General features: G+C 35.8%; 1 protein-coding gene across 20 annotated transcripts in view; it reads left to right on the top strand.

Moving 5' to 3' along the window:
* The window catches only part of CYRIB (CYFIP related Rac1 interactor B), a 148,543-nt gene that overhangs the window by 113,168 nt on the left and 16,934 nt on the right, over positions 1-18,441 (top strand). For 8 of the 20 annotated variants that reach the window (XM_064587877.1, XM_045895877.3, XM_054512452.2 and 5 more), the window contains 3 exons: positions 2,540-2,622; positions 9,388-9,509; positions 13,903-14,008. In XM_064587877.1, the coding sequence (XP_064443947.1) occupies positions 2,550-2,622; positions 9,388-9,509; positions 13,903-14,008 (301 nt within the window). In that variant the 5' untranslated portion in view covers positions 2,540-2,549. Of the gene's footprint in view, positions 1-1,544; positions 1,628-2,539; positions 2,623-9,387; positions 9,510-13,902; positions 14,009-18,441 lie in introns of those variants that run through there. The other 12 variants (XM_064587871.1, XM_064587874.1, XM_064587873.1 and 9 more) reach the window with 4 other exon arrangements.

The raw sequence follows: 18,441 nt of genomic DNA on the forward strand, positions 1-18,441 counted from the left end.
CAATTTGAGGTCTTATTTGGGTGTGATGATTTGGGGAAAATGCTTATATTTTCCCTGTATAAAAAAGCCTAGAATTAAACTTTTTACAGTGTGTAAGATAATTAAGATGAAGTATTTCCCTCTTAGTTTTACTCTGTTTATCCATCTGTGTAAGACATTGTACAAAATCTTCCCAGTGAAATTCTGTGTAATAAGGATTTTAATACCAAAAATAAGATAGATTCTGACCTCTCCCATTGGAGGAATAATACTGTTTTAAAAGAGAGAGGAGTTTTCAGTGTCTATCATTTGTGAATAAATTTAACATTTGTGAATTTAGCATTTGTGAATAAATTTTAACATTTTCTAAGAAGTATGTGTGTCAGTCCGCCACACTTTGACCTATAAAGTAAATAACTGTTATGCATATACTATTACTTCCTCTTTGGGAAGCTCAAAGTTAGATAACGTATGCCACTGTCCAGGGCGTAGGTGGAAGAAGGGAGGGGAATGGACAGCACAGATGGCCAGAAGTCCTAACTCTTTTCAGATTGTCTGTAATGGGGGTGAGTAATAAGGTGTCTTCTTTCACTGATAAAAAATGTTTTTACTTTTATGTTTTGTTTCATTTATATTTGCTTATCAGTTCCATATTTGGAGAAAACAATTGAAACTGGGAGAGGGGAAGGTGTGATGTACCTGTGCTCTCATAGTCTGCCTTCCCTATAGTTACTGCCACTTCACAGTTTGAGCCTGGTTTCCTGGATGTTCCTGACACCTCCTTCCACCTTCATCCTCACTGATTCATGGCAAATTTGGGGGCAAGATTTATGCCAATGCCTTAATTTTTACTGTTTTTCCTCTGCAAACTTACTAAGTTATGGTGATTGCTGGCTCCCTTTTGCTTGTTTGCTGTGTTAACTTCCAAGTTATAGATTTTGTATGTTTGTATATAGTTGATATTGTTGAATTTATCAGTCTTTGACTTAAATAATGAAAAATCTGATTAATTTTAGGAGTATAGAAGATGTAAGAAACACTGGTTTATGTGTGGTAAAACTTTTTAAACGGGTCATCAATTGATAATTCCCTTCAGTCTTTAATGGTTAAATGTGGTTTGAATACTGTCTTCCTAGTGTTCCCAATAGGGTTTGATTCTGCAAGGAGGAAAATATCCCTATTACTTAAAAATAATAGTTTCAGTTTTTACTTATTTGAGAGATCTATTTTTGATGTTAATTTAAGTTGAGAATATATGCCTCAAACATTTTAAAGGAGTAACACTAGCATAGATATTAATCAAATGTAAATATTGCAAGTTATATGTAAAAATATAATCTTTTTTTCAATCTTGCTTTATCTAACTTTTTTGATATGTGGAAAAGAGGGAAAGGGCTCTAAACTCAGAGCCAAATGTGCTTTTGTTGTTCCAAATTTTCAATGCCAGAAGTATATAAACCTGCACCTGTTGGTAATTATGAGCAAGCCAGCCTTTGCCGAATCCCAGGCCTCTGCTTAAAATTTTTTTTACTGGAACTAAATGATGTTGCCATTTTTATTTTTAGGTTTGCTGGCATGGGTAATCTCATTAAGGTGCTAACCAGGGACATAGACCACAATGCAGCACATTTTTTCTTGGACTTTGAAAGTAAGTCTCTTTAGCCCTTCACAGCTGGTGCATAATGGTAAAGGTGAAAGATGGTCACACCACAGTGAAGGCTGGCCCGAATATTTGTTAATAAAATATGGGGATCAAACAAAGTTTGCATGATTTTTTTCTTAATCATAGGCAAACATCACCATCATATGTATAATTCTTTAGTTTTTCATTTGCTAAAATCATGTTGAGTCTGTAGCCAGTGCTGTCCTTTCATTAGTCCATGAAGCAAGCAGCCTTATGATGAACATTCTAATAGTATGCCTTGGTGACTGCGCCCAGCAATGTGTTTGCTCACAATCCTATGATAATCTTACAGAAAATCAGTATGGTGCTGCATATCCAGAATCAATACTTTAAACAACTTCCACAAATATATTAATAATCCAAATTTGGTTAGAAATATATGCTTTATTGAATGGCATACAGGAAGTAAGTTAAATATTCTGCTATGTTAAGATGAAATGCAAAGGTGAGCTGTGGCCAAAACTCTTAATATTTGGCTTTGAAATAAATTTTTGTTTCAGTGCAATATTAAGCAAGATGACATGTGAATAATTCTTGATAAGAAATTTCTTTTTCAGAATACTAGCACTATTGGAATACTTAAAGAATTTTTCATTATAAGGCCATTAATGAAACTTGTCTTGGGAGAATTTTGAGAAGAATTAGAGCAACAGTTGTGCCATTGTGTACAGGAAAACCACATTTCACCTCTAGGTCCTACATACCAACACCTTGAGAACCCGGTTTGCTGTCTGCCAGAGCACAGTCTGGGTAACCTGAAGGACGAATTCATGGCCTAATGAACATTTTCCCTGTTACTATTTTTTAAAAAAATAAATTTCAGATGTTCTTTTTTATAAAGGGATATTTTCTCTTTTCTTATTCTTGTCTTGACAGGTACCTTAACATGGGGAATCTTCTTAAAGTTTTGACATGCACAGACCTTGAGCAGGGGCCAAATTTTTTCCTTGATTTTGAAAGTGAGAAGATGATTTTATATCTATTTCTCTTTGCCTGCAGTAGACTGCGTTTGTCTTGCACTAAATGAATGTTTCCACTTTGCCATCTTTTTAACTGCTTTGCATGACTGAGCTATGAATTGTTTGAGTAAAATTTCTGGTGCCTTCTAGAACTGGAAGTCAAGATTTTATAGATTAAATTGTGATAAAATGTTTTTACTTGAATTTTTGTAAGAGAGTCTTATCTCCTAGTTGGACGTTATTTTATAATTGGAGATACTCTAGTGAAAACATTTTTATGAAAAAATTTTGGTGGAAAAGACAAATGCTACTTTGGGATTTGTTAATAGAAGCAATATTTGGGGGAAAATTTATTGCAGTTGAGAAAAATTGACTAGATGTTACTCTGTATCTTGAAGTATTTTAAATACAAATCTGTTCATGAAGGCCATTCAAAGCTCAGTAATTTGGGCATAATATTAAAAGGTAAGTGTGAACCTTAATTATTTAATCTTTACAGATAATTTGAAAAGTTAAATTCATTATTATGTATGTATTTCAGGAATCCTTTTTTTTTTTCTAACTCTAAATAAAAAGAAAAATAATGGGTTCACAGACCTTTAAGTAATTTGCCTTCTGTTTGTTTTATGTTGCATGACCTATTGTAATATGGTCTAAGAGTGGCAGGTAAGTGTCATTGACCCCTGTGCATGTTGGAAAGCTTTTGCTTTTTGGCTCTCTGTATTGCTTTAGCTTATCTGGTTGTCAAATTGAGAACAATGATATTAAATTGGTTGTTTCACTGTGAATGTTGCTATTTTAACTGATCATTATTAGAAAATTGTTAGGAAAGGGTGAAGAGATAGAAGTTTATAAGTTGTGTGATCCCGTGCATTTTTATCTGAGATTAAAACATTTGAACAGATTTTTAAATTCTTAAAATTTAAGACCTTTTCTGGTTTTAGAAACAAAATAAACAAATCCCTTAAAATCTATCCCCAGTGAGTCATTGCATTTTCCATCAACTTCAGTTTATGTGATATTATACAATTCATTCTATTTTATGAATAATTTCTATATTTTTTCTTTAAACCAGGACAGTTCATATGAATCTGTTTGTAGCTTATCTCCATTTTATGGAATAATTTGTGGTCTCTGATTTTTTTTTAATTTATTACATTCCTAAAATGGTCTATTACAGTTTGGGTCCTGTGTACAGGCTAGCAAAGAAGAGTAATGTGAATATCAGGACCATATTAAATTGTTGGGTTTTTAGGGGAAGATGTTATTAAATGAATATTAGTTTTCTTGACCCTTCTCAACAATTTAACAGTGCCATTTTAAGTGCATGTTCAGCATGAATTTTAATCAGCTTGGGGATGTTAAGCAGATTGCTGACTTGAAGATTCTTCTTTCAGATGAGGCAACTTACATTAGAGCTGTATTTTAGTTTATTTGCATCTGTTTCAAACTGGTCTTGTATATTTTTCTGCTATTCTGTCTCCTTTTTATTCTGTCTCAAATTCCTTACATTTGCAGAATCTTGGCTTTGATACAGTCAAGATCTTGTTCAAGACTTGGCACTTGATCTTTTTATAAACCTAGCATTATGTTGTGGTCAAGTGAGAAGCATGAATTTACTGTAGTATTTTAAATATTCTTTGGTCTTGGCTTTCCAGTCTTTGGGGGTTTGAACCATTATCCTTAAAATTTAAATAGCTAATTTAGTGGCAGGAATAGGTTAAAATTGCCAATAACAACCAATAATGAAGAACTATACATGAAGTGTTAACTTATTGAAGGCCGATGTAAAGTAAAGGTGATATTTGTTGGCCTTATCAGCCAATGTAGAACTTTCAGTTTGACACTGGCCAGAGTTTGCCCGTTGTTACTTCTTACCTAGGTTTTTAAATGTTTTCTTTTGATTCCAACATTAGAGTTCTCTTAATCAGTTTTTATGTTTCATCTATTGCATATTTCCTTCTTTTTGGAAATATGCATTTGTAAAAGTTTATCTTATCATTAGACTACCTCAGTGACTTTAGCCCAAGCATGGGTCCTGTCTTCAACAGCTGAATTGTCAATATAGTTGATTTGCCAGTTCCTTGTGATTACTGAGAATAAAGCCACATTCTTTTATTAAGTAGCATATTTAATACTACATTGTTTGTTTCTGGTTGAAGAATAATATTCAAATGGTTACCAGAGTAATTTGGCTTTACCATTCCTTCATTCCTCTTTTTTTTTTTTTGAAAATTTTTTATTTATTTATTTGAGAGAGCGAGATAGTGACAGAGATAACGAGAGAGAACACAAGCAGGGAGGAGAGGGAGAAGCAGGCTCCCGCTGAGCAGGGAGCCCGACGTGTGGGGCTCAATCCCAGGACCCTGGGATCATGACCTGAGCCAAAGGCAACCGTTTAATGACTGAGCCACTCAGGCTCTCCTATTTCATTATTCTTAGTGGTTAAATCTAGCTCATTGTATCTCCATGATTGGGCAGCTAGAGAAATAATTTCATACAGATAGATATACTGGCATTTTGTATTAAGTATTTTTATGCATATAAAACGTGATCTAATGGAATCCTGTAGTTTACAGAATGAAGATGTCTTTAAATCATGACTCCTTTAGTTTACATGCCTGTACATACATGGTTTTTCAGTTCAGTTCAACAGACATTTATGGCTTGCCTCCTGTATGCCAACCAGTAGATGCTGAGGATTCAGAGATAACGAAGATACAACACCTTCCTTTTGGGAGTTCTCAATATAGTAAGATAGAAACACAAACACATCCTTTACCATTCAAAGTGTGGATCACAGGGGATTAACTATACCTAGCAGTTAGTAGATGGGATATCATGGAAGACTTTCTGATGGTAACCTTGGAGTTGGGTTGTGGAGGGTGAGTTAGAATGTTTCAGGGTAAGTTAGTGAAGGACATTGTTAGAAGGAAGGAACAGCATCTACAAAGCCCTTAAGGCATGAAATGACATTCTATGTTCAATGAAAATACTGTTATCTACTCTTGAGGTGTACTAGAAAAAGGGCCTTTTTCTTAAATTGTACCTATATGATAAGATTTTATTTTAAGAATAATGGTTCAACTAAGATATAAACCCAGAATTGCCCCATAAAATTTGACAGCAGTTATGCTAATAGCAGCATATAAAAAGCACTGAATTGGGGGCAGTATAGCCTCCTCTACTTTCTGGAATTTCTTATTTGATAATGACATTTATAGCTCATTCTAATGGCACATATTTAGCCTGAATAACTACTGTATCTATTAGTCCATTAAATTGTGGTTCTTAGGAGAAGAGGCACTTCTATTTATTTTTATGTCCATTTCCAACCTGCGCAGTGCTTTGTAAATGATAGAAGTTCAGTATCTGTTAGTTAACTTATCTCCAGGTAGACCAGAATAGGAGAGTAAATAAAGGTGGTCGTTTGTAAATGAGGAATGGAGTCTTACTTTCTCTGATTCTTTGTTAAAGTGCCTTTCCATTTAGTCATACATTCCCTCTAATTCTTGTGTCTTTTGTGTGACTTGTCCCCCGCAATCTTGTAAAACTATTGAGATCCACTCTTTTAGTCTAACTTTATTTTCCCATTTTACTTCTTGCATATTTTCAGTTGCTTTTGCCTTGTACTTTGAAATATCTTTATTCTGGTGGCATTTTCTTGTATTTATTTTTCTAAAATGATGGAGGATTATAGTCATACAGAGATAAAAATGCATAATAGTTTCCTTTAACTCATGCTGGAGGCGCATTTATATCTCTGTCTTCTCATTCATTCACCAAACACTTGTTATAGAAAATCTACTTGGGACGAGTTTATATCCTGTACAGTGTATGTGCTATACACTGAGGTCCCTGCCTTGATGAAACTTAGGGAGATAGATAGTAAATATTTACCGAATGAGTGAGTGCAAGACTAAAGCATAATGGCCCCTTATCACAATTGCAGTTTTTGTGTGACTTTCTTTTTGTTATTTTTTTTGTAGCTGATCTTTGCCCCCTTTTCTATTTTTTATAAAATTGTGTGAAATTCAGATTGAAATTTAGCAATTACTTTCAGTGACTCTTTAATAGAAAACCAGTATGAAATTGCAATTATTTAATTTTACCTTCAAATAATAAGAGCAACTGAAACATGCCTTAATTTCCCTTGAACAGCTATTAAAACTAATCTTGATGAGTAATCACTACACTTGTTCTAAGTAGTAGTTACTTTATTTTGCATTCAAATGAATGTCCTTTTGTCACCTGGTTAAGTGATAGTTTTTTCTCCAAGTAATAAAATTTTTCATTCTTTGCCATGAAAAATCACAGTGACAAGTCTTGGTTGTATTATATGATACCATTTTTTGAAAAAAAATGCTTTATTTTATAATCTTTTCTCCCTCCCTAGTATTTCACCCCTTTGCATGACTTGCTCTCAGTAAAGTAGTGCTTATTACCTGTCTGCTACTTTCTGTTTGTCTTCATTTCTACAGCAGTCTTCAGCAGCTTTCAAAATTATAAATGTGACTTTCCTGTGACAGTCTAAAAATGTTTAATCAGTGTGGTGCTGGGTATTTTTTCCACCCTTAGGGGAACTGGAATCTTCTCCTTTATTTTTAAATTTCTTGGTACTTACTAAACTTTTAATAATTATTAACCACTTCCAAGGTCTACTTAAAGCTACTTGATAATGTTTCTTCTGTATGTAAGTCTCAGTGTCACATTTTTCTGTTAACAGCTAGGTCACCATACCAAAAATACAGTTTAGTATTTTCAAACTTCACAAGTATCTTTTGATAAATAACAGTCAAAATATTGTCCTTTGTCATGAATTCCCACTTCATAAATTAAAACTATGATATGTGTCTACTATTGATGTTATGTCTGTAGTTTCACAATTCCATATGAAAAAGTATAAAACTGCTGTTTTGCATGTTAAAAAAGTACTTTTCTCTATTGCATCTGGTGTAAGTATAAAAGTTATGAGGTGTACTTTTTTTTAGTGTGTGTCTTTTAGTTTGGAGAATATGGTCTGGCTAAATGTGAGAAATTATTACTGCTAAATGACAAACCCTGATTTTTAAAAAATCATTTAGCTTCAGTATCAATATTTGCTTCTAGTAATACCTTTATGGCTTTGGACACAGAGTATTTTTAATTTGGCTCCTCTTGTGTAATTATTTTGTCTAGAGTATTTTTATTAAAAAAATAGATTTCTGAAAGGAGATTTGGAAAATAAGGGAACAGATACAAGAACACAAATTCTTAAGTTGGCTTTGCACATGAATGTTATCTGTTGTTTCCACAGTACTGTTTAAGTATGTTGAAGTTAAAATTTGGTACTCTGTTGATTTTTTAAAAACTGGTATATTTTTTACTAGTTTGCAGCTTTAATAGGTGGAATTGAATTATGACTTGCCCTATGTGCGAAATAAAGTTACAGTTCTTAGGCATCTGGACTCCTAGTTTCATGTGTGAACTAAGTTTAAATTTTCAAAGGAAAGAAATAAATATAGTGTATATTTGTGGGAAGGTGAAGTGGGGGAAGAAAAGTCTAAGTACTAGTTTTTATATGATTGGGTAGACAAAGGGATTTATCAGAAATGTTCTCAATTCATACTATCAGTTTGGTCTGCCTCCCCTATCCCTGTAAGAAAAATATTTGTGTGGAGGAATTCAGCCAACACAGTTCCTCTCTAAAACATGATGATGATCATAATGTTTATCATTTTTAGTGCTTTATGCCTTATCTGTAGCATCAAATGTGGTCTAATTGGAAAGATTTATGAAAAACTCCATTTCACACAGATTGCCCATTTTTCTCAAAAAAAATTGTATTAAACAAAAAAGAAACAAATGACCAAGTTATTAAAAACAGGGTTTCTGCTACCTCAAATTTAGGAGAGAGAAATCCAGATTTAGTCATCTATTAGCATATGCTCTGTGGCTAACACCACAGGTGGTGGAAATGCCCATATGTTTGTGTTCCTGATTGTGCTTTTTATGACTAAAATTCTCCCTTCATTTTTCTCTCACTCAGTCCCAAGTTTGTGGGGAGCCCGTTTTTGCTTTAGTATTTCAAAACTTCAGTGACAGTATCATAGCTGCAAGTATCTGGTTTTCAGCAGCCTAGCCATTCTGAAATGGTGTCATAATTTGAACTCCTCTGCACAGGAGTTTTGACCTTGTGCTCATCAGCAGAGAAGTTCATTGGCACAGAATTTAAAGTGGTCCCTAGAAAAGGGAAACAACTAACAACTATTCTTTTAAAATAGTTTTTATTTTTTATGAAACTCAAGTCATTAAAATGAACTTTATAGGAAAATAAGGTAGTTTCAGTCTTAAGCTATAGATGAACAAGATATATTAGTAGGCTTTCCATTTCTGTTGCATTAAAATAAATCATGATTCATGCATTTACAGTCATTACTGGTAGTGATTACTACAGTAGTAAAAGTGATTATTAACACTATCCCAATTTAAATTTTGAATTACAGTTCTCAAGTTCATTTAATATACCAAGTCATGGTTTGTAACTTAAGATAAATAGTAATGTTTGATGGTCCCTTGCTCCTTTGTGGTATTTACAAACTTGAGGCCTAGCTATTCAAATGTAGAAGTATGGAAAAATTATCAGTCTTTTCTAAGAAGTGCAAAGTTAGCATTGAATAAAATGTGAGCCATCTTTAGAAATTGAGATTGTTCATTGCTTAGAGTTATACATGTACTAAAAAAATCATGTGACTGTAAATTTTTTTTTGCTTTCCTGCTATTTAGATGCCCAGCCTACAGAGTCTGAGAAGGAAATTTATAATCAGGTGAATGTAGTATTAAAAGATGCAGAAGGTATCTTGGAGGATTTGCAATCATATAGAGGAGCTGGCCATGAAATACGAGAGGTAAAGCACGTTTAAACATTTTCCAATAAACTAAAATTTACTACGTCCCTCCTCTTCTTAATCTCTCTTTTGTACATACTTTTGAATTCTCTATTGCATATTAAGCATTATATTTAAAGAACGATCACTTGCATTATTTTAAAAGTGGTTGTAGTGATACAAGGGTAAAAGGAGAACAGTGTTCTGTGAATATGTAATTTATGTATGTTAAAGAAAATTTTATTTATTTTTTGGTTGCTCTCACACCTGAAATTTACAGTATCCATGGCGTGGGACTACTTATACTTTTTATACTTATTTATACTTTTGGAGAGGAGGAGAGAACATAACTTTCTGCGGCCTTTGGTCCTGCTAGTCTTATTTTTTCCATTCCTCCCATACCTCATGGGAAAAGGCTGCTGTCATCCTTGCGGTCTAGACTCCCCCAACTCTGTCCGATGACTTTACACCATGGAGCCAGTCTTTGGTGTGGTCTCCTCGATTTTCTTCTCCCGAGCCTCTGAACTCATCCAGGTTTCTATCTATCTCTTATTCCACTTCTTCTATTTTTCAGAAAAAACTGTGTCTCTACTTGTTACCAAGACTAATGTCTCTACCTTTGTTCTGCATCTTCCTCTGGAACTTTACTATTTTAATTATTCCTTCTCTTAATTACATCTTCTATGTTTTTTCTTTTGTTGACTTCTTCCCCTCAGAATATACACATACTCAGGTGTCCTCTACCACCCAAAGAAACACCCTAGCCTCTGGACCTATCTCTTTCTCATTACTGCATTTCTTAAGGGCATTGCCCTGCTTCTTCATTTTTTTTCCTACCCTTCTGCTTCTCGTAACTAACAGTGCAGAGGTTGTCAAGGGGCAGTCTGTTGGTTTTACGGTCCTTATCCGGCTCCATTCCTCTAATGACATTTGGAGTATTAGTGAAGGCAGAATTAAGTGTAGGCATCAGAAGATGATTCAAGATGTTTTAGTTTTGGACTAAGGGGCACAGGTTTTGGTGATTGACTGGATGTTTAATATAAGGGAGAAGGGGAGTTAAATGATTCTGGGGTTTCTGGTTTAGATTAGCCATTGGTGATATCATTAGCTTAGGGAAATTAGAGATAAGGTGAATTCCATTTTTTACCTCTCCTGGCCTGGACTGTTTGTTCCTTGAAAGTCTTGCACATGTACACTTTTCTTTCCTCCACATCCCAGTAATTACTTCCCCCTTACTCGGCTGCCCCAGTGCTTTGCACACATTTCTTTTATTGAAATTTAATGTTGATAACTCCCCCACCACCTCCAGCTTGAGGAGGAGGGTAAACCTGGTTTCTTACTGATTTGTGTGTCATCAGCACCTAAAACAGTGCTTAGGAAGCAGTAACTGTTGAAGAAATAAATACAAGAGCTTAGATGAATCTTGCCAATATCATTAGCTTAAGTGAAACCTTAAGATTCCAGTGAAATTTAAACGAATTTTGAAAAATCAAACATTTGTGGAAATGGAAGATTTAAATGATTAAGCAGGATCTTAATTAACTAATTGACAAATTCTTTTCCTGTAGGTCACAACAATTCACAATTTGTTCTAAAATGTTTTAGTGTCTTCATATTGATTATCAGTGCTACAAATTATTTTAATTGTTCAGTATTATATCATTAAAATCTTTAAAATTTGTTTTACAGCTGAATTCTGATCAGCTGGTTACAGTTGTCTCCCATAAACAATAAAGAAAAAACTATAGAGATATAAACTTTTACCTATTGCCCTTAGGATTTAAAAAAAAAACTTAACCAAGTGAAGGGTTACTCTCTCTGTTTTGTGGGAAGGCTCACTACAGTCTTTATATTGACTTTATTGAATGTAGTTGTCATCTTCTAAAAGACAGTAAAATGATAGAAACCTTACTTAGGAGCCATTTCAAAGAGGACTTGTAAAAGTTCCTGCAAAACCAGGAACTTTAGATGCAGTGACCAAAGGTTGGAGTTCACTGTAGGACCCCTGTGGTCACCCAGTTTAGTGCTGTGGGCACATTCAGTGCACTCGTGGCATTACAGTAAATAAATGTCACAAAGTTAAAGTTTGCATAGAAAAATTACACTAAAAGGAAAGGGGAGAATCACATGAGATAGTAAGAGATTCACCTTACCATGCTTTGAGACTTACTATAAAGGTACCTTCATTAATTCTTTGGTAAAGGAATTAAGGACAGAGAAATAGGTAAATAAAATAGATAAAAAATATGTAAGCTAGAAGACTTAAAACAGCATTTAAATCTGTAGATTAAGGTAAGTGTGTAACTATTCAAGCATTTGAAGAAATTTTCACTGAGGAACGCATATTGATGTTTGGGTTTAACTCTATAAGCACAAAATGTTTCTGAAAAGTAGGAAAACAATTTAAGAAAGGAAGGTACAAATAAAAGCTGATTACATACAAATATATAGAGAACAGATATAACTACGGTAACTGTCAATAGGAAGACTTAAACTTGGTAGAACAACCATTCTACCTATGAAAAAGCACCGACAATAGAAAAAAAATGTTCAGATTTACTAATAAATGCTTATCACTGTCAAGCAGTTTTACTATATATGATAAATTGTTAATGCTCAATATTGGTTTATGAAGGAACAGGTAGTTTTAATACAAATGCTAATATAAAATGGTTGCCATTTTTGGAGGTCAGTTTGGCCAGTTGTAAAATGAGATCTGTAAAATTGTTTGTACTTCTGTACCAGATTACATTTTAGAAGATACTCTCTTACAGAGTATCATTCAAGAGCAAGGTAAACGTAAAAACCTATGCTGAGGATGTGGAATTACTTACATTTTTGTTTAAATGGCATTTTATTAAACGTGACTGAAATAGAATAAAATTTGATTTAATACAGAATCTCTTAAACAAAGCTTATTCTCTAGGATAAACCACTGGTGAGGGAAGTAAGAGCTCTCCACTACTGTTTTGATAGATCTATACCAGTTGTAACACTTCTGAAACTGACAGTTGCCATGTCTGCTCCATGACAGTCTCACCGCTGACCTGTACTAAGCGTCCTTTGCGTGTTGGGCTGTCTGGGTGCTGTACCAAAAATGTCGCCTAACACAGTGACACTGATGTGAAAGGAGAAGGAATCAGAATTACAGTGAGAACCATAACATGTTGTCATAAAAGAGCAGCCAGTGTCCCGGTTCTAAATCCAGGCAGGGCAGGGTCAGGGAAGTAGTTAACTCACTCAGTTGTGAAAGTGGGTAATGTTTGCCAGACCATTTTGATACTATGGGAATGAGCTCTTACTTGGAAAATAGTTTTTAGATCTTGCAAGAAAAGTTGGATATGCTTCTCAGGAAAAGAAGAGAAAATTTTAATTTTTATCTGTTTGCTTATTTCCTGAATAATTAACAGATTTTTACCACTTGATATAAAACATTGCTGAGATGGGGCTTGAGACTAAAAGAACTTTTTCGTATTTGTCAGGATAGTATCACAGTCCCTTTGAAGTATTGGTATTAATGTGAAAGAAGGATTGTTATATGTAATGTAAGATTTTCTTTAATATTAAAATTTGAGGTAGTCACTTAAGTGGGATTCACTTCAGATCCTACTGTGTTTGAATATCGTTTGGGGCGCCTGGGTGGCTCAGTTGGATGAGCTTTTGACTTAGGCTCAGGTCGTGGTCTTGGGGTCCTGGGATCGAGCCCTGCCGTTGGGCTCCCTGCTGAGTGGGGTGACTGCTTGTCCTTCTCCCTCTGCCCCTCCCCCTGCTCATGCTCTTATTTGTCTCTCTCTCGCAAATAAATGAATACAATCTTTAAAAAAAAAGTTTTATATTAAAAAATCAAGAAAATTTGCATGTAGTGGCAAGCTTATAAGGCACATTGTATAAATAATATATAGCCCATTTGTTTAATTTGTATCTTATTTATTCAGAGCATTCCCTAAATCTGTCTGGTTTCAGTTTTATTTTGCTTTCTTGTTTTTCAGTTTAGTGTGGATGGAGTCAGAGTACTAGTGCCTTTGGAAAATCTAAACATGTCAATACTTCCTGATAATGTTTATAAGAAGAACCCCCATACACTCCCCCATCTTGGTTATGAGTTTCAACTTTCAGATAGCATGTTTAGCTTGTTTGAAGATGTTAGAGAAAACAAACCAGATTGTTGAAAAAAAAAGCATTAAGTTCCATAAAAGATTAAGAGAAGCAAAAGAAAGATGAAAGCAAGAAAATACCTTTCATTGGGAGTGACCCTCTATATTCACAAAAGATTGCCTAATGGTTTGAAAGACTGGTCATATTTTATTGAGTATACCAGGGTTTCCTATGTTTGCTGAAACCTATATTTTAATGTAAAAATAATACTGTTTTGATTTTTAAAACTCTAACTATTTTTATTCTTTGGATTTTGAAGGCAATCCAGCATCCAGCAGATGAGAAGTTGCAAGAGAAGGCTTGGGGTGCAGTTGTCCCACTAGTAGGCAAATTAAAGACATTTTATGAATTTTCTCAGAGGTTAGGTAAGTTGAAAGTTTTGTAATTATGACTTCCCTAGTGAAAAAGACATTTATTGATAAGGAATTAATGTAGAGTATCTTATGTTCACCTTGCTAAATTTGTATGCTACATAGATACAGCACTCTTGTTAGACTGTAAGATTATCATCCTTATCAACCCAGGTCTTTAATTTATTTAGACCATTTCCCCAATAAATTATAACTTCCACAAGGAAATGTCTGAATTTTTTTTTTTTTTTTTTGGTAGCCTAAAGGGTCCTAGTATGAGAAACACTTGGTAGAGCTTCTCTCCAGCTATACAGCAAATCCTGTCCCATATGTGGGAACTAATTGTCAGGACTTTGGGTTATTTAGATTTTTGTGTTCTTAAAAATCATTGCTGATTATCATCAGTTCATGTATCTAAAGTGGTACAAGATGAGAAAATAGCAAGTTGATGATGTGCCCAAAGTTATCTAGGGAGTTATTAAAACAAAAAGCATTCAAAACCATTAGCTTTTTTCCTGGCATGGGAATAATTACTCAAAGATCAGAATTATACCTTCCATACAGTGAGTCAGCAAAATTGGAATTCCTTTTATTTTGAAGGAGGAGGAGGCAGAGCAGGTAAGATTTAGGCAGTTAGCTGTTGGAGTAATTTGAAAGACATAAGTTGGCCAGGTTTTAAAAATTGGTAATTATTTGGGTTCTGTGTTTTGTTGTTTTTAAGTCTCCAGATGCCTTGGGAAAAATCAATAGCTTAGGTAGTTGATTGGTCAATCTACATCTCAGTTGGCTGGAGTGATCTCTGCAAAGCATCTCTGTGTCCATTGGTGTAGGGCTTGTGCTTTCCAGTTTGCAGTAGGTCCCTGTCACTTCCTAGTTTTTCCTATCTGGCTCTCCATACCTTCATATTAGCTACTAGGCCACTTGGGTCTGCAACCTACTTGAAAGCTGAAGTTCAATTTTTTAAAAACTAAGAGAACTGCTGTTTTTCCTTAGATGAAGGACTGTTAAAGGTACAGATTGTTGAGATAGAAGTGTTGGTATAAATTATCCTTTTCTTACTAGAAATAAGAATTGTAACTTACTTTCTCAATAGGGACAGTCAAGTTCTTTCACGCTGCTGACCTTTTGATCAAGTACTCTGTAGTTTGTAGTTTTGTAACCTCATTGAACTGAAGTCTTTTAATCATGGTTATCTTGATTCCTTCATGTGCTGCTAGTTCCTAGCTGGACATTTGAAGTTACATTGCTTTAGTTGGTGCTCAGGCCTACTCAGACTCATCTTGGTCTCTTCGCATTTGCCACTTAAATAAAAAAGAATAATTATAAAATAGGCCAAACCAGTCACGCTTACATGTTTTCTTCTGTTTTAACTATCAATTAAATCAGGCTAGTGGTGTGTGTTCCATTTCAGCAGAGTGGTATAACATAGGTAATAGCAAGAAGCTATCGTTTTTCATACCGTCATGTGGGAGCCTGGAACTTTGATTACTCTGGGGACTTCTGTAAAGTTATGAGCAAAGTACAAATTTAATATAGGACAGTTTACTCCTCATCTCTTCGCCCGTAACCTGGTTAGTAATGTTTCCAGTTTCCATGTTGACAGTAACATATCCTTGTTTATGTATGCTAGGAACTCACTGTTTCTTGAGTGAATGAGGGATGAATTAATGAATACACACATCTGGAGTCGCCTGGGTGGCTCAGCCGGTTAAGCATCTGCCTTCAGCTCAGGTCGTGATCCCAGGGTCCTGGGATTGAGCCCCATGTCAGGCTCCCTGCTCAGTAAGGAGTCTGCTTCTCCCTCTCCCTCTGCTTCTCCCCCTGCTTGTGATCTCTCTCTCTCTTTCTCTCCCTCTCTCTGTCAAATAAATAAAATCTTTAAAAAAAATTAATACACACATCTGATGTATCAGATATGTATTGGGTATTTAGGAGAAGCAATAATAATGGATTTTAGGCTTTGGAGGCATAGCTTCCTATTTGAAATCTGATGTTTACCATGTATTAGTTGTGTGGTCTTGACCATATGACTTAAATTCTCTGAGTTTCAGTACCTATCTGGACTTCGGAGTCTGGTGAGCCATCTGGTTTATATCCGCTAAACCTTTTGTCTCTTTTCTTCCTACTTGAGCTACAGGTGAGGATAAACATTACAAATAGCCCACAAAGAACCACCTAACTGTTAAGATACGTGTGGTCCCTCAGAATCTTGCAATCCCAAGGAGAGGGTGCTTGGCCTCAGCACCACGGATACACTGTGGTGTGTGCTCCAGAAGAGGGACCCTGATCCCTTGCCAGTTTGCAAACTTACAGAGATGCAGGGAAGGGATCACTTGACTAATTTGGAAGATATACTGATCTTTGTTGACAAGGTTAATGTTGTTGGCCTGGGAAATATCCTGTACTTGCTTGTTTCAGTCCAAGGCCTTCCTCGTCGAGGTACCTCAGTGAAGGTTGTATGATCAGACCATAAACAGACTCCTTTGTCTTTCCTCAGCCTTCTTCCTGTTGCAGGGGCTTATTAATAGGGATCATCCCCTGGGGTCATAATGGGTAGGTCTGTCTATCATGTTGGCTTGTTTTCAGTGGGCTAGATTGCCCACAGTGAGTGTGGTCATGTTTCTTGGCTATGTTAAGTCACCCACAGTCCACATCTTTTGTGTTTTCTTCTGAGGATTTAAGTTCCGATATGAGTCTTTGATTTAGGTGTGGATGGCAGTGTTGATAAATGCTTGTCTCTAAAGGGGAACTTTCCACAGGGGCCTCCTCTTAAACTAGGCATCCACTGGTTTCCCCTTATTGTTCTACTTTGTGGACTAATCTGTCTTTATTATTTCTCCCAGTTGGTCTCTTCCTTGTAACCTTGTGCACTGATCTACCAGCTAATTTCTTCTAGAATTTAGGGCTTAATAGACTGTTAATTTCTTCTTATCACCTTTTCTAAGAATCCTAATCATATGGTTTTGTTTTAGGAGCTCCATCAGGAAGACCAATCCCTACATCATCTCGTCCTTGACCTCCCTTTCTTTCCAACTCAGCCAGAGACCTGAGCCATCTTCTGGGATCTTCTGTCTCTGATTTCTTTCTTGACACAGGGCATTATAGACTAGTAGGACTGTTTTGTATCCACAGAGGCTCCCAAGATGAGAGGCTGGTCTAGGTGCCCCAAAGGCAGATAAGCAGTGCCATTGTCTTGAGATCCCCTTTTTTCACAGATTTGCCCTTGAGGGCTTCAGCCAGAACAGAAGTTCTCCAACATGGTTACTGGCCATCCCAACTCAGCCAAGTGACTGGACTGCACTCCTTGGGCGGGGGCGAGGGGTGGGGGTGGGGGTGGGGAGGGCCTGCCATCTCTCAAAATGGTAGAGCACCTTGAATGTTAAATTTACCCTGAGACTTGATTTAGGAAATGCAGATTTCTTTTTTTTCTTTAGCAGCCTGTAACAGTATTGGTGTGTGTGTTTTAACAGTTTTTACTGTTCTCATGTCTCTCAAACTTTGCTTTCCACTTATATTAATACTGACAGATGGAATGAATCTTGGGAGATGAGTAAACCATTTTGCAAAAGAGCTAAAACGTGTTTTTCCTCTTAATTGACCTTCACATCCACTCTTGCACTTCTGTAAGCTATCCATACTCCTGCAATCCATTCTTTTTTTTTTTTTTTTAAGATTTTATTTATTTATTTGAGACAGAGAGAGCACATGAGAGGGGGGAGGGTCAGAGGGAGAAGAAGCAGGCTCCCTGCCGAGCAGGGAGCCCGATGCGGGACTGGATCCAGGGACTCCAGGATCATGACCTGAGCCGAAAGCAGTCGCTTAACCAACTGAGCCACCCAGGCGCCCCTCCTGCAATCCATCCTACACATAGCAGATAACATGGAGTTTTTATAAGTGTTAATCTAATGATATCACTACCCTGCTCAAGTAGTTTCTTCAGGGACATTAAGGATGACAAGACAGGAATACTGGATATGGCACATAAATTATATGCGTATTGTTCTAGTCTTGGGTTACTCTCTTCCTTGTGCTCTCTTTTCTACCTGTGTTGGTCTTCTTGCCATTCCTCTGCTATGTCATGCTCTTCTCAGTTCAGGATCTGGCTCACTGCCCTGCTTGCAAACTCTTGCTCATCCTTAGTGCACACTTCAGCCTCAGCCCAAATGTCACTTACTCAGAGAGGTCTTTTCCTGAGCCTTCAACTAGGTGAGGTTCTATTTTTATGTTTTTTCATTGTATCATGTACTTCTTAACACATATCACAACTAATAATTTGTCTTTCTTCTCTGTATAATCATGCTCCATGTGGGCATAGGGAGCATGTCTGCTTTCATCTGTGTTACCCCAGTGCCTGGCACAGGGTAGACAATCAAGACATTTTCTGACTTGCTATAAAAAAAAAAAGATAAGAACTATCGTTTGTGGAGTTACTGGTAGGTGACAAATAA

Source organism: Mirounga angustirostris, unplaced genomic scaffold (genome assembly GCF_029215605.1).
Source record: "Mirounga angustirostris isolate CCGP_5_RB_7025 unplaced genomic scaffold, mMirAng1.0.hap1 SCAF_4, whole genome shotgun sequence".
Taxonomy (NCBI): Eukaryota; Metazoa; Chordata; class Mammalia; order Carnivora; family Phocidae; genus Mirounga; species Mirounga angustirostris.